This window comes from Gymnogyps californianus, chromosome 3, assembly GCF_018139145.2.
Source record: "Gymnogyps californianus isolate 813 chromosome 3, ASM1813914v2, whole genome shotgun sequence".
NCBI classification, from domain to species: Eukaryota; Metazoa; Chordata; class Aves; order Accipitriformes; family Cathartidae; genus Gymnogyps; species Gymnogyps californianus.
In genome coordinates, this window is record NC_059473.1 from 73,211,703 (window position 1) to 73,226,722 (window position 15,020).

Genomic DNA, 15,020 nt, shown 5'->3' on the forward strand with positions numbered 1-15,020 from the left:
AGGTGAATGTCTCATAACTCAGGGCCAGAGTTTGATTACCCTTACGTTGCTATAAGTCAAGAGGAAAACCTTTGGAATAACTGGAATTTTTGTGAGTCAGTGCAGAAGCAGAATAAACTGCTGTCATTATTTGCTCATAAATGCATGTGATCAGATACATTAAAGAAAATGCAGACAGCTGTTTACTATATGCCCTGACCCAGGAGTGAGAAAACCACATGGAAAGAAAGAAGGCAAGTGAAACAAACACAAGCTGTTATATTATAACAAAGAAGAGGCTGAAAGGTGACTTAACTGGGGATTAACATCTGCATTTGCAAGTAATACGTCTGTTGCATTTGCATTTGCAAGAAATATCTCTGTTGTAAATGGATACTCTATGAAAAGACTAGTGAGAAAAAAGCAAAGTATAATAATTCAAATAATTTATATGGTATGCATTATGCTTATCAGAAAGAATATGTAACAGACATCCCATTTCTCTTTTTTGCTTGCCAGAAAACAATCCTTGATTCAAATTTTCTGTGTAAAACCCAGCTTTTTTAATAGTACAATCATAGACAATAAACACTATGACTGACCCCATTCTTCTGAGAGTGTTTTGGCATACTACCAAAAGAAGCAAAATCTGAAGAAGCCATTATGAGAAAATAGAGAAATAAGCCAATGTCAAGAACAGAAAGGGATTATTGTCAAATCTGTGTCTCTTACATAAATTGGTGCTGTTTAGTAGCATCAGTCATGTTTCTGTCCTAAAGAGGTTCATTTTGGTGTTTATGGTTGGAGTTTATGAAAGCTGAGAGTCCAGCCTCGCTTCTCGTTTCCCCCAGTTCCCTTCTGGTGCAGCATCTGATTCCTGCGAATCTGAGGGGAATGGTGGCACCAAGAACAGCTACCTCCCAGTCCTCCCACAGCACAGGAGCTGCTGCTTGTGTGCTGGTGTCCTCAGAGGGGGAAGAGAACGTGCTTCCCTCCTGTCAAAAAAATAGGACTAATACTATGTTTTCCCACTGTTCTGTGTTTATCAGATTAACCAGCAGCAGACATGACCTGGCTTGTAAATGCAGAACCTGATCCAAAGCCCACTGAAGTCCCTAGGACCTGTGTGTGCATCAGGACCATAAGCATTAGCTTATCCAAATCATTTTTACATGAAGATTTTAAAACTTATAAGAAAAGGGTTGAGAGAAAAGCAGTCTTTTGATAGTTTTGGGTTGGGTTTTTTTTGGACCAGAGTCTGATCTAAAGCACACTGTGGCAGGGGGGTCTTTTCTCAGTATTGTTTGGACCAGACCCTTAAAATATGGTCACAGCAATATCACTACCATATCACATGATTGCTTCCTCACACCCTGCACTCAGTTGGAAGGTATTCAAGACAAGCCCAAATTTATACCAAAATATTTGCCATGTGTTTCAAACAAGGTATAATAAACTTTGAACACAGCAGAACAGATTTTATGTCCAACATTTCCTTTAAACTCATTGATGTTTTTCCCTCCCTCTTCACTCTCACACCCCTGCACCTTCACAGTTTATGTGCCAGCATTGCTTTAGTACCTTCAATAAAATAACCTCAGCCAGTGAGGCAAATACAAGCACCTTATGAGGTGTGACTAACTTTTGAGTGCAGCCCTTTTCCTTTGCTGCTGTTTATAGATGACATAGGAGCCCTTGTTGGCCCTGCAGCTCGCTTAATTGACTTAAAGCTGGTAGTGAGCAAGTGAAACAGAAACATGGCATTCGTTAGCTTTTTGATTCCCTGCTTTGTGATCGGCACTGATATCGCTTTCTCTTGCCAGAATACTGACGACTTTGTGGGCGCCAGTTCTCCGGGGGACATTGTTATTGGAGGCTTGTTTGCAGTTCATAGCGAAATGCTGCGTCCAGAAGAATATCCCATTAAGCCAGTAATTCAGAATTGCGCTGGGTGAGTAATACTGGAAATTACATGTACAGCAAAGAAGAGATCACTGACATTGGGCATGTGCCTCATATTAAGATCAACAAAATCTGGTTCTCTTGCATTTCTTAGTCTTTAAAAAGACCTTGGACATCACATAAATTGCACAGAAATTAATACAGGATGACAAAGTATGGCAAAGTTACAGTAAAAAATACTGTGGCTGCCTAAGGAAGGGAATGAGTACTTGATCCTATTTCAGTCTTCATATATAATCAAATAGCCCTGGAGGTTTGTGCTGAACAATCATTTAACTTCCATGTAAATGCTAATTTGTTGCTATATGTCTGAAGTACTCTGCTGTGCAGTTGTTCATTATTTGTTATGAAGTTGCATGTACATGATTTGAATACAAGCAGACTGTTCCATTTTACCCAAGCACATATTAAAGTATGTCCCCCACCTCACAGGGCAGCCCAGTGGTAATCTGTGATAGTACCTTGCTGACTAGATTGTAATTATTGTTATAACTACTGTAATTATTACACTTTGTATTATAAATGTGGCATTATGTTATAGGGTAGACTATACATAAACGCCATGTCATGTATGCATTCAGGTTTAGACTGTGCATCAGAATATTTATTTTGTTGGCTCCAAATCCTACTGTGCTTTTAACACCCATTTTTTTGGAAAGAAAACAAAGGAAAACTGGTGAAGAACTTCATTTTAAGTATATAATACAGCTTTCCTAAGCCCAGGAATTCCAAATATGCATTTTCTTTAATTTTAAGCCAATCCTCAAATTTTTTTTGAATTTGACATGCAACTTAATCCCACATCTGAATCTAATAATCAGTTGGACATGCAGGTATCCATCTGGATTTATTTCAAAATGATGATGAAGTTGATAATTTTGTCAGTCTTCCATTATTTTTCTACAGAGTCATAAGTTGTCTCAGGTCCATTTGAAATTTAATTTAGTTTGCAAGATTTGTAAAATTCAGAGAAGCTTGCCTGAGACGAGGGTTGGTTGTATTGCAGACATTCTGTGCTAGCACAGTTCTGATTAAGCATCTGTTATAATATCCACGGGAGATAAGGGGAATAGCTGTACTAACTACACCAAGTTTAGAGAGGATTTTAGGGACATCGACACAACAACTAGAAGACCTCAACCTCTGAAATATTTTCTTCTATTCTGAAATATTTAGTCCTTTCTTTTCTTTGTTTCATGCTTTTGGTGAAACTAAATACATTTTTAAAAAAGCTTACTGGGCAGATGAAGTAAATTGGAATAGCTTCACTGACTTTGACAGATGCTTCCTAAAGATATCACTTGCATATTTTCATGTAACATGAAAATTAATTTTTTAGTACCTGTTTTTTTCAGAAAAACACTTTTATTCAGGTATATTTTAAGTTTCATGTTTATTTTGCTTAATGTCCCATTTAGGTGAGACAAAAATATACAGTTTCTAATCTTTTGTATACTAAAAGCCAAGCAAATCACACAAAACATACTATCCATCACTTCTTTTCAGTAGTTGTCAAATTCTAAGGGATATGGTCAAAACAGACTTTGCTTCAGCCTTGTTCCCAGCAATGTTTTTCTAAAATAAAACTTCTGTGTTTCCTGACAGCTTTGAAATTCAAATTTTTCTTCAGACGCTTGCCATGATACATGCTATTGAAACGATCAACAATTCAACGCTGTTATCTGGAGTTACTCTGGGCTATGAAATCTATGACACGTGTGCAGAAGTTACAAAAGCCATGGCATCTGCTCTGAGGTTCCTGGCTAAATTCAATTCTTCTGAGGATGTTGTAGAGTTCAAGTGTAACTACTCAGACTACATCCCGAGAATTAAGGCAGTCACTGGAGCCAGCTACTCGGAGGTGTCAATGGCAGTTTCAAGGCTGTTGGCTTTGCAACTAATCCCACAGGTAGGTCTGAGGGAATTATTTCATTTTGGACAGAGGGTCAAATTTACCATGCTTAGAATAAAGGTGCGGCTCTGATCACAGGGGCTTCAAAAGCCACATATTTGCTACAGGGCAGGATTTGGCTCAACCTAAGGACATCAGGAGGGGTGGGATTCAACTCCAAATGGAGGGCTTGATTCACTTGCCTAAACAAAGGCAGTAAGGGCTACTTTATATGCCCGAGGCACATGCCTCTCACTGCTATTTCAGGATGATGCCGGGCTCTTGTCAGCCTGGCAGCACCATTAGTCAGTCCTGCATGGCTGTGCCAGTTACTCCAGTGTACCTTGGATGACACTCAAGGACTTTGTTCCGGCAACAAAGTTATACCCGCCGTGTCTAGTCTGGCTGGTGGTGAATATGACAATACCCAATCTCAAGCTGCAAAAAAAAAAAAAAAAGACAAATCAAATTTGGCCAGAAATGTGGAAATTCTCTCCTGCCTGAGAGAGATTAGATGTTGGAGTCTGTTATAACTATGGACAGGGAAGTGAGGAATATTGCTCTAAAACACAGTTTTACTTCTGTTACTCTTCAAGCAGTTGTAGAAGAGAATGAATACAACTCTCTAGATCTGCACTGGTCCTTCCCAGAACATCCTTCTCTATTTCTGACCTCTCTAGGACTAGTACAGTCCCACACTTGCACTTAGGCCAGAGCTTACATTTCTACTTTCACCATTGTAAAAGAGTTGGGATCAAGGCCAGGATGAACAAGGAAAAAGGAGATCCACTTCCACACCATTCTGTGTTGCACGTTGGGTTTGGCAATTTGACATAAATTACCTCACTGCAAAGGCAACATAGTAACCAAACACACGGCAAAGACACAAAATCTGAACTACAGGTAACTTCTAACTGAATCTTTTCCTCTGCGATGGGAGGAAGTAATTATGATCTCCAGCTCCATCACAGGAGCTATAGTAAGTATGAAAATTAAAATGCCACACTTGAACATAATCAAAAGGCAAGTGATTAAACAAATCCGCTTTGGGATGTAGAGATGGGAAAGGTGACCCAGCAGATTTTTCTCATCAGTAGCATCTGTAATCTTCTGACATCAGTAAGACTTGGTATCCCCTCCAGACAGGTGACTCTTATTTTGGAAAGCTTAGATTTATTTTTAAGAACCATCAAGCAATGTAGGAAATATAAGTGTAGGAAAAAAAGCTCCTACAAACAAATAGAAAAGGATTAAAACTAGAGAGGTTTAAATAACAATGTTCCATTTACGTTTTTCTAGTTACGTTCACAAGAAAAAGGCAATAAATCTTTTATATGAAAGAATTATAGCATTCTGTAGTATTGGTTACTGTTTGTTTTTCTGGGAGGTTCTTCTAACAGACTTAATGATCCTTTTGAAATATAATAGTTAAATCTTGGAGAGAAAATATATGTATGGGTGAACCATACTAACATATTCAGTGATAGAAAAATACTGCAAACTGTAAGCGTACTAGCAATTTGAATAATAACTCAAACAATAGTTAATGCTTCCAATGTTTTAAATATTGTTTTGAATAGCACGTTGATGGTATCTGAACAGAGTAAACCAAAATCCTTATACCAGCATAATTGTCATATCCGTTTTGAAAGTTTTTATTCTCTGCTCTCACTGAAGTAATTATGTGGATGAGGATGAAAATGGTGGAACTGGTACTGGGCATGAATCTGCATCCTAAGAGCAGGGTGAAGGAACCTGCCCTGTTTGGCTGCACCTTGTTGATGCTCACTCACAGGAGGAGGGAGCCTGGGTCAGGCTGGATGAAAAAGCAATCGTGGCAGCTTTGGATCTCTTGGTGTCCTTTGGAGGAGACTGCCTCCATAACTGAATTGTTCGCTCTTCCTAGGTCAGTCCTGCATCATCAGCTGAAATCCTCAGTGACAAAATCCGGTTTCCTTCTTTCTTCAGGACTATCCCCAGTGATTTTCATCAGACAAGAGCAATGGCCCACTTGATCTGTGAGTCTGGGTGGAATTGGATTGGAGTAATAGCCACTGACGATGACAACGGGCGGTTCGCTCTGGAGAGCTTTGGGGTCCAGGCCATGGCAAACAATGTTTGCATAGCTTTTAAAGAAATGCTGCCTGCCTATCTCTCTGACAACACCTTTCACACAAAAGTTGATCACGCAATTGAGAAGATTGTGAAGGAAACCAGAGTAAATGTTATTGTTGTCTTTATGAGACAGTTCCATGTGCTCAAACTATTTAAGAAAGCAATTGAGAGGAACGTAAATAAAATCTGGATTGCAAGTGATAACTGGTCGGCCGCAGTCAAAATCAGTACCATTCCCAATATCAGACAGCTGGGAACCATTGTGGGATTTGGATTTAAAAGCGGAGACATCTCCACGTTCCAAGACTTTCTGAGAAAGCTTCATGAAAAGCCCACTGACAACAACAAGTTTTTACATGAATATATTATGCTTTTGTCAGTCTGTGCACACCTGGAATATCATGATTTTCAAATGTGCATTTCAAACCAGTCCCAGGATGACCTATTGCAAAATGTTGAGAATAAACATCAGGTCTGGAGAGATGATTTTTTGAATGCTAACATTGAACCAGGATTTATCCATAGTACTATACTTGCAATCTATGCCATTGCTCATGCCATTAAAGGGCAATGCGAAGACAGAAACTGCAAGAATCCCTCTGCCTTCACTCCCTGGGAGGTATGATGTTAATTCTTTCAGGTATCATTCTCTCTGCATAATTTTCATCTCATTTTTGCTCCCGCATTCCTGGATTTACTAGCTTGGTCCTTTTACTAAATGACTTTTTATTCCTGTTCCTGCTTCTCTTCACCAATTGAAATCACAGACCATGTGCTAGAGCAGCAGTATCTAACTGCTGCAGTTATGAGAACTAGACTCCAGTTTTGTCTCCCTTTTTTTGGCCCATGTAGATGCAGAGGCTTCTGGTGCTAAGCCATGGCTGTGTTCTGCTGTAGATAGAGAAAGATAATTGCATTTCCCATACAGATAGCTAACTGATGGTGAGTAACGGCATACCCACCATCTCCTCTTTCATGGGCACAATACCAATGGCTGTAAACACGTGACTCCACAGGTGCAGAAGGGATCTTTAGCTGGTAGGCTTCATTAGCTACCCTAACACTTCCCCCATCACCTTCAAAGTGCACACAGTGTAGGCACCAGCTTGGATGAAGGCTCCGGTCTGTAGGCTCCTTGCTGGAACATCTTGCTAGCTACTCATGTGGGATAGAATAAAATGTATAGTCAATCTACAGTTGACTTACCAGCTATTCAGCTACTAGTGGTTGGTCCTGTTGCTGCAAACCACTGTAATACCCAACAATGAGTGCTCTTGAGAGATGGGGATATTGCAGGATAGGAGCATTCACCAGAGAGTTTCAATTTTCCTCTCTCTCTCTCTCTCTCTCTCTCACTATTGTCTCTGTTTTGTCTGAATTCAGGTATTTTCCTCTATAATGAATCTTTACCTGAAAGTGAAAATGCAACAGGCTATTCCTCTGTCTGATCTTGATTTATACTGAAGTGACAGGTAGGAAAATTAGACACAATCTTTAAGATGAGTGAGGTACTTGTTATCAAACTCTACTGGGTGGGAAAAGAAGAGGAAAAAATAAGACAAGTAAACCTGACCTGACCTTTTACCCAAGAACCTGCTCAGGAGTATTCACTTTTACACACTTTTACTCAGAGGATTAAACAAAAGTTCATTTAAAAGTCAAACAACCACTGAAGCACTCTGACTTGCTCTGACCTCTTATCCTAGGTCAGGGCAGGTCAAACCAAGATAGGGGATTTGGGAAAAAAAACCCAAAAAACCAGTAACAATCAAACTCTTACATGAATTCGTAAATACAAATGGGACAAACTCAGGACTACTCTACAGGGCATGCAACTTTATGGAGCTGCATTTACATCATTGCTGAATTAAATCCCAAACCACCCAAATTAGAAGTCCTGTTAAGAGGCTAAGAACTCGTGAAGAAAACTGAAAAAGATAGTTATTCCCCCTGTGCAGTTTTCATAATATGTTTCCTCTACACTAAGTTTAAACCCTCTAGAAATGGATCTATATCTATAAAGCTTAGGATGCAACTAATCCATATCACACATCTCCACATACAGAGAAATGACAGAGTCATTGGTGTTACAGACTTTGCAAAAATAACCATCAGTTACATCAAAATGTTGCTAATAATTAGCCCCTTCTGTCTGAAGCTCAAGATGTAGTCAAAAAGCTCTGTTGTTCCCATATTGTTAGAGAAATTGGAAAAGTGGAGAAGAGAAAGATTAAATGACTAGCCTGAGTATACACCATAAAAAAATTCCTATTCAGTTCCACACAACTATGCAACATCCAACTCAAATGCAATATTGGTTAGAAGCACACTTTGGTTCTTCATAAATTGGTAGCGATGCAGTGAGAGTATATGAACTCTCAAAAAAATTACATTATACATGAAAAAATGACATTATATACACCAGATGTGTTATACACATATATTTGCCAAAACCTATTGAAGTAATATACTTGTCAGTATGTTTGTTAAATGCTACAAATATGACAAATGGATCCGTGTAAGAGCATGCTTTTCAAAGGGCAGTTAAATTCAGCCTGTCACCAAAACCTTGGTGTTTTTTCTTGTTAACTAATCCCTGTTGCCAAAAATCATTAGGCCTGCAAAAGGATAAAGTTTTTGCTTCAATTAAGAACCACAGTAGCTAATGAAAGTCCTTCTATGGTCTCCCCATGAATTGGGAGTGAGTTATATGTGCCTTAACCTGTCCTTTTCTAGATTCACACAGAACTTTTTGATCTGGCTCTTTGTGATGAGGGAGACAGAAATTTCCCCCTGTTGAACAGAATGGGTTGCAATATGAAGCTGGACAGTTGCCTTATCAAAGCATGCTTGTTTTGATATTTCCTATGAACTGTCAAATATGGCCTTGCTGTTTATTGCCATTGTGCCATTGATCACTTCATCTGAGCAAACTGGCATGTATTGTTCACTTAACAGTTCTGAGTCTTACCTTGCAATACACAGTATCAGTCAGAGTCACAGCTGAAAACAAAGTTAGATATTTCCAGACATGCTGGGGCAGGGGGGGGGGGTTACTCTGGAAGCAAATCTTGCCCAGGTTCACTCTGGTGACAGTAAAGTAACAACAGGAGCATCACTCACAGTCGTTCTTTACAAGAAGGGGAGTTCCAAAAGGCCATTAGTTCTTGCAAGCAAAAATCTTTTCTTTCCTATCATCGTACCAAAATTTCCAAGGCTGGAAAAAAATATTAACATGAGTATTTGTACACATTGCATAAAGTTAAGAAATTATGATTTTTTTATTAATAGATTTTTAAGGTCAACAGGATTGTCTGAATAACATAATTCTGTGTCAGACTTCAAATTAAACAGTTATAAAGATGACTTTAAATTTTAAGATTTCTTTTACTCCTAAAAAGTAACATTTCTTTTTAACTTGATATTCTCACACAGATGTTAAACTATTGAGTTTATCACACTGACATGATAGTGATGTATGTTATCATTCCTTATATTTATGTTCAGCTCGTTGAAGAACTTAAAAAAGTTACAGTCATTGATGATGACAAAGAAATCAAGTTTGACTCCAACGGAGATATGAGCACCAGTTATGACGTACTTCTTTGGAAAGAAATTGATGGCCACATGGAAATCACCACTATGGCAGAATATGACCCAGAGAAAGGTGACTTTATCTTTAAGGACGAAGAGAAAAAAAAAGAATTTCTGGATTTAAAGGTAACTTTTAATTTGTTGACATAACATGTGAAATTTGTTTCATGTTTTCTTCTCCCTCCAGTATTTGAAGTATGTGTCAGCTAAAAATCTCTCTTGTGGTTTCATGTTCTCCTTTTAGAGCAAAGAACCCTCTCTGGGTATATTTGACCACTTTCATGCACCCTGAGAAGCATGTTAGCCTGTAAGCAGGCTCAGTGATTTGAAATTGAGTTATTTCTCCAGAATGCTCCTAGGAGATTTCGTAAGATGAGAAGTTACGTCTGTCCTAAGGATGCTACTCCAGAATCTTGAAAAGGGGTTTTAAAATAAAAAGTGACCATGTATAAAAACCCCCTCTCTTACGTACCACCACCATTTATTTTGTACGTGAAGACTCATATCTGTTGACTTTACTATTTAAAAAAAAAAAAAGAAAAAAGTTTTGTTGATTATTTGCTCCTGTTAGAGCTGATGTCAGCATGACTACAGGAGTCTGAGGTAGGTGGTACCACCTGGAGCCCCAGCACTGGTGTAGACAGGACTAGTGGGTGGTCTTGGCCAGTTCCAGCTGGATAATCTGTCATCTGTGCATGGGTGGAGGTCTTAGGTCATTGCGTGGCTCTGTGCTGCAAAGTATTCATCACTAATGGGACAGGGAGAGGCTGCTTACTAGGTGGGCTGAATTCGAGTCTCAGCGTGTGGACTCAGCTGATAGAAAAGGCTGAGGACAGAAGAAAGCCTCAAATCTTGTCCCTCTTTGTGGCGCTGCCCAGGATGGCAAGAAAATGTCTCCACCTCCTTGTGAGCACCATCTTGGAGGGAGAAGAAATAGCAGTGTCCCTCAGGACTGCTTCTCCATTTTACAAAAAATTGTCTTCTGAACTCAGACCTCGAGAGAAGGAACTGATCACACACCCCAGAGTGGTGCTTCACGACTCAGGGATGAGCTGCCGAGGGTCAGGAATGTCAGAGTTGCAGTGCAGAGCACCCACCGAGGTGTCTCCCCCGAGCCGAGGTGTCTCCCCCAGGCTCAGAGCAGCCGAGCAGGGTTTCAGGATCTCACTTGTGAAGCAGTCCACTCAAAACCCCATCAGATGCTTCTGGGCTTTCTTTGGAGCTGATACTCAGCAGTCTAAATTCCAGGTTCAAAGCTGGATGAGGCACTTTGATCTGGATTTTAAAGGTACAGTCGATTCCACTGACTGACATTCAGGGCCAAAAAATAAAATTATCAGGTAGATGATACCTCATCCTGTCACTTGTTGGCTGTGTGGAGAAAATACAAGAAACATGGACCCTACAATGCCTTTTTTCAGCATCATTTTCAGATTCCCTTAAAATATGTTAGATACAAAAAGAGAGTGCAAATTGCAGAATTACTGGAGGTTTATTTTAACGTTTCTTAGTACTTAGTTGTGCCTGAGCTGATTTTTTTTTGTTCTCTGCATACTGCAGAAGGTTCAGTCAACATGCTCCCAGCACTGCAGGCCAGGACAGATGAAAAAAGTTACAGAAAGTCCACACACGTGCTGCTATGAGTGTGTTTACTGCCCAGAAAACCATTACAGCAATCAAACAGGTGAGGAATTGTGATCCAAATAAAGGTTTATTTAGATATCAATAAAATTGTTTTGTTTGGGTATAATGTGCCTTGGCAACCTTGGGTATAACTTTGGAATGGGATTAAAATATTTGTTTATGCTCCATTTCCCAAATACGAGTGTTCAGCCTATAAAACTTGGTTTAAATGCTTTTTAGAAGACCAAATGTAAAGCAATTTGATTTTCCAGTTGACTAGCATTATTCTCTGTTAGGATGGAAAGTCTGGCTAATTTTTCAGTGAGACTGACTCTCATTAAAATAGAGCCTTGCTTCCCCGTCTTTCTGCAGTAGACCCAGTCCAATAAGGAAGAAATTTTTTACAATGAGGGTGGTGGGACACTGGAACAGGTTGCCCAGAGAAGTTGTGGATGCCCCATCCCTGGAAGCGTTCAAGGCCAGGTTGGATGGGGCTTTGAGCAACCTGGTCTAGTGGAAGGTGTCCCTGCCCATGGCAGGGGGGTTGGACTAGATGATCTTTGAAGGTGCCTTCCAACCCAAACCATTCTATGCATCTATGACGTTCAAGGGTTATGTATTTTGCTTACTAACATATTTTTTGTCTTACCAGGGAGTACTACAAAGTTTGATATAACTGTACAGTAATATTTTCTAATATTAAATGTGATGTGTGCCTTACCACTGGTTCATTTATAGGTTTGAGCAAAGTTTTTTAAAGGGGAAAGTTAAATACGCAGGAGAGAGATGGAATTAAGAAATTTGGGGTACAATGTACTTTTAATATCCTGAGAGCAGAAGGAAATTAAATTTTATCTTTTTAATTCAAATAATTGTGAAATTTCTCTATATCAGAGGATAGGAATTTTAAAGCAAAAGTAACCTTTCAAAGCATAATCTAAAGCAATGTTTATTCTTGCTGCTGTATTTCAAAAGCTGTCTGTAAAGAGAAAGTTGGGTTTTTTTCTTGTTGAAATAGGTAAACGAAAGAAACATAGTTCCAATTTCTGTAAGATAATTGATTTAATCTCAAGTCATTTTTCAGGTTTCAGTTAAAGTTTGCCTGCCCAGAGCTCTGGCCGGGTTACGTAGGTATCGCTGGGTCAGCGATGACCAAGGCAGTTTTAGGACCCTGGCCATTCTCCCTGTCCCCTCCCTGCCCCCGGCTGCAGGCAGCCCCTGCTCCCAGCTGGCAGGCACTCGTCCTTTGCTCCTCCTGCCGCTGCCGCCGCAGCCACCGCAGCCCTGCAGCTCCTCCGCCCGGACGGCGACAGCAACGGTCGGAAGCAGCCATCAGCCCTGTCTATGCCCCTCAGCACCCCTTCCCACCATTGCTCCTGCGTCTCAAGCCTCGACAGTCCACTTCGCAGTTTGTTTACTTCGGGTTTCTAAGTTATCTTCCTTTTTTCTGCTCTCAGATATGGATTACTGCTACCGATGTAACAACAAAACCTACTGGGCTCCTGTCAACAGTACCACATGCTACAGAAAGACAATCCATTTCCTCGCCTGGACTGACTGGTTTGCTATTTTCCTCCTCCTCCTCTCTGCTTTTGGGGTTGTGTTGGTTTTGTCAATTAGTGTGATATTTACTAAAAACTTGAACACGCCGGTTGTAAAGGCGTCTGGAGGTCTAACTGTCTGCTATATTATTCTCTTCAGCCACTTCTTAATTTTTTTAAGCACCATCTTCTTCATAGATAAACCCACAGAATTCAAGTGTAAAACTAGGCAAGCCCTCTTTGGCATAAGTTTTGCACTCTGCATTTCATGTATTTTAATAAAGTCACTAAAAATTTTACTAGCCTTCAGCTTTGATCCCAAGCTGCAGAATTTCCTGAAATGCGTGTATAAACCTATTCCCACTGTGGTTACCTGCACTGGAATTCAAGTTATCATTTGCACCTTCTGGCTAATATTTAGGACACCTTTTGTAAAGCAAAATTTCTCAATCCCAAAAGCAATAATTCTGGAGTGCAATGAGGGCTCTGTTGTGGCTTTTGGGATTATGTTGGGCTACATCGCTGCCCTAGCCTTCATTTGCTTCATATTTGCCTTCAAAGGTAGGAAGTTGCCAGAGAACTACAACGAAGCTAAATTCATCACCTTTGGCATGCTAATTTACTTTATAGCATGGATTGTATTTATCCCTGTCTATGCAACTACATTTGGCAAATACCTGCCAGCAGTGGAAATCATCGTTGTTTTAATATCCAATTACGGAATCCTCTGCTGCACTTTTCTTCCAAAGTGCTATATCATCATTTACAAGCAAGAAACAAACACAAAATCTGCCTTTCTCAAAATGATTTACACGTATTCCTCCAAGAGCGCAGGCAGCGTTGCTGTTAGTCAGATTTCTTTGGATTCAAAGTCTTCCAGCTCCCGAGCTACTCTCTCAGACTCACATAAATCTGAGAAAAACTCTGTGAATGGAAACTGCCATTTCCAAGTGCCGGGGCAGACACTAATAAAAGGGAAAGTTCTTTCTAAAAATACTGTAAGGACCATGGCCAGGAAAAGACTCTCCAGCATATGACTGGCCAGCGTTAAAGTACTAGAAGATGAAAAGCCATCTTAGGGAGCCTTTCCTCTTTCAGGTCTCTTTCCTTTTGGCATCCCCAAGGAGAGGAGGCCACACGAAATGCCGTCTCCTCCGGTACTTAAGCAGTTATCCATTACCAGATTTGAAAGGTTTTCCTGGCTCACAGAGTCCAGCCCCTGCTCCTGCGGGCACCATGAGATGCAGTCCTCTTCAGCAGCTCCCTTCCTTCCCTGGCCCGCTCGCCGGGGAACCTGCGGGAGCCTATTCTGCAATCTTACTTCCCCAAGTGAGGCAGAAGCATCAGGAAATCATTATTTCTCACAGACGTGTAGGTGGGAACATATGGGTTTACCCCACTTTTTTTGCGTCTTCAATGCCCAGTTGTTTAAGGAGCTCTTCTTCTCACCTGGCTCTGTTTTACAGATCAAACAGAACCCTCTCCCAGCCTTTGTTTGCTAGGATAAACAAGTCCAGTCCTTCAGTCTCCATTTTTAAGATAGGCTTTCTTTCCATTCTCCTAAACATCCAAAAGTAACCCTTTTCAACTGGTATCAGTGAATCCTTTTTTTTTCCTCCCCAAAATTGCACAACTTATTCCAGACGAGTGCTGCAGTAACTTTTAAAGTTCCTTGTATTTACCAGGATGATAATGAACTAGAGATAGTTCTATCTAAAAATTAAAGAATTCCTCTGGAGCTCTCTAGTCATACAGATGTTTATCTACTTTTTCCCCCCCATAATCAGAGGAAATACACTGATTCACCTCATGCACTGCCTCTGATGCATGAGGAGAGAGGACCCGCTATGTTTGTCCCCAGGTGTCCCCTTAGTTGAGGATGTAATGTCAATGTGTAATGTCAAAACTTATAAACACTAATTGATTCCTCTCATTAGCGTAAATAATGTAATGACCAAGGATCAGCATAAGCATATCCTGGGAATTTTAGCTTTTTTAATACATATTTTAAAAATCTGATTTTCAACAAGAAAATGACAATGCACCACTCCGATACTTAGAAATAGCACAAGAATGAACTGATATGAGCTGCACTGGATGAGTCTCTACTCTGTAGCTCCGTCAGTACAGCTATGCTGTGCCTTCTGCACGAGAGGCAAAAGGCACGTTCAGAGAAGGAGGAATTTTTCTGTCAGGACAATGGTACCACAGAGCTTTTTCAAACCCTAAACAGCAGAGCTATGTTGCCAATCCAGGACCGTGAAACTTTTCCGTGTTCATAAAGCCCAGATCATAGAAACTTTGCTATTTTAACT

At 40.2% G+C, this 15,020-nt stretch overlaps 1 protein-coding gene across 1 annotated transcript; it reads left to right on the forward strand.

Moving 5' to 3' along the window:
* The first annotated feature begins 1,736 nt into the window (after positions 1-1,736).
* Positions 1,737-13,742, forward strand: GPRC6A (G protein-coupled receptor class C group 6 member A). Its single transcript, XM_050892968.1, has 6 exons — positions 1,737-1,930; positions 3,547-3,850; positions 5,739-6,566; positions 9,455-9,667; positions 11,102-11,225; positions 12,622-13,742. Exons 1-6 carry the CDS (start codon positions 1,737-1,739, stop codon positions 13,740-13,742), a joined length of 2,784 nt encoding a protein of 927 aa, XP_050748925.1.
* The last annotated feature ends 1,278 nt before the right edge of the window (positions 13,743-15,020 follow it).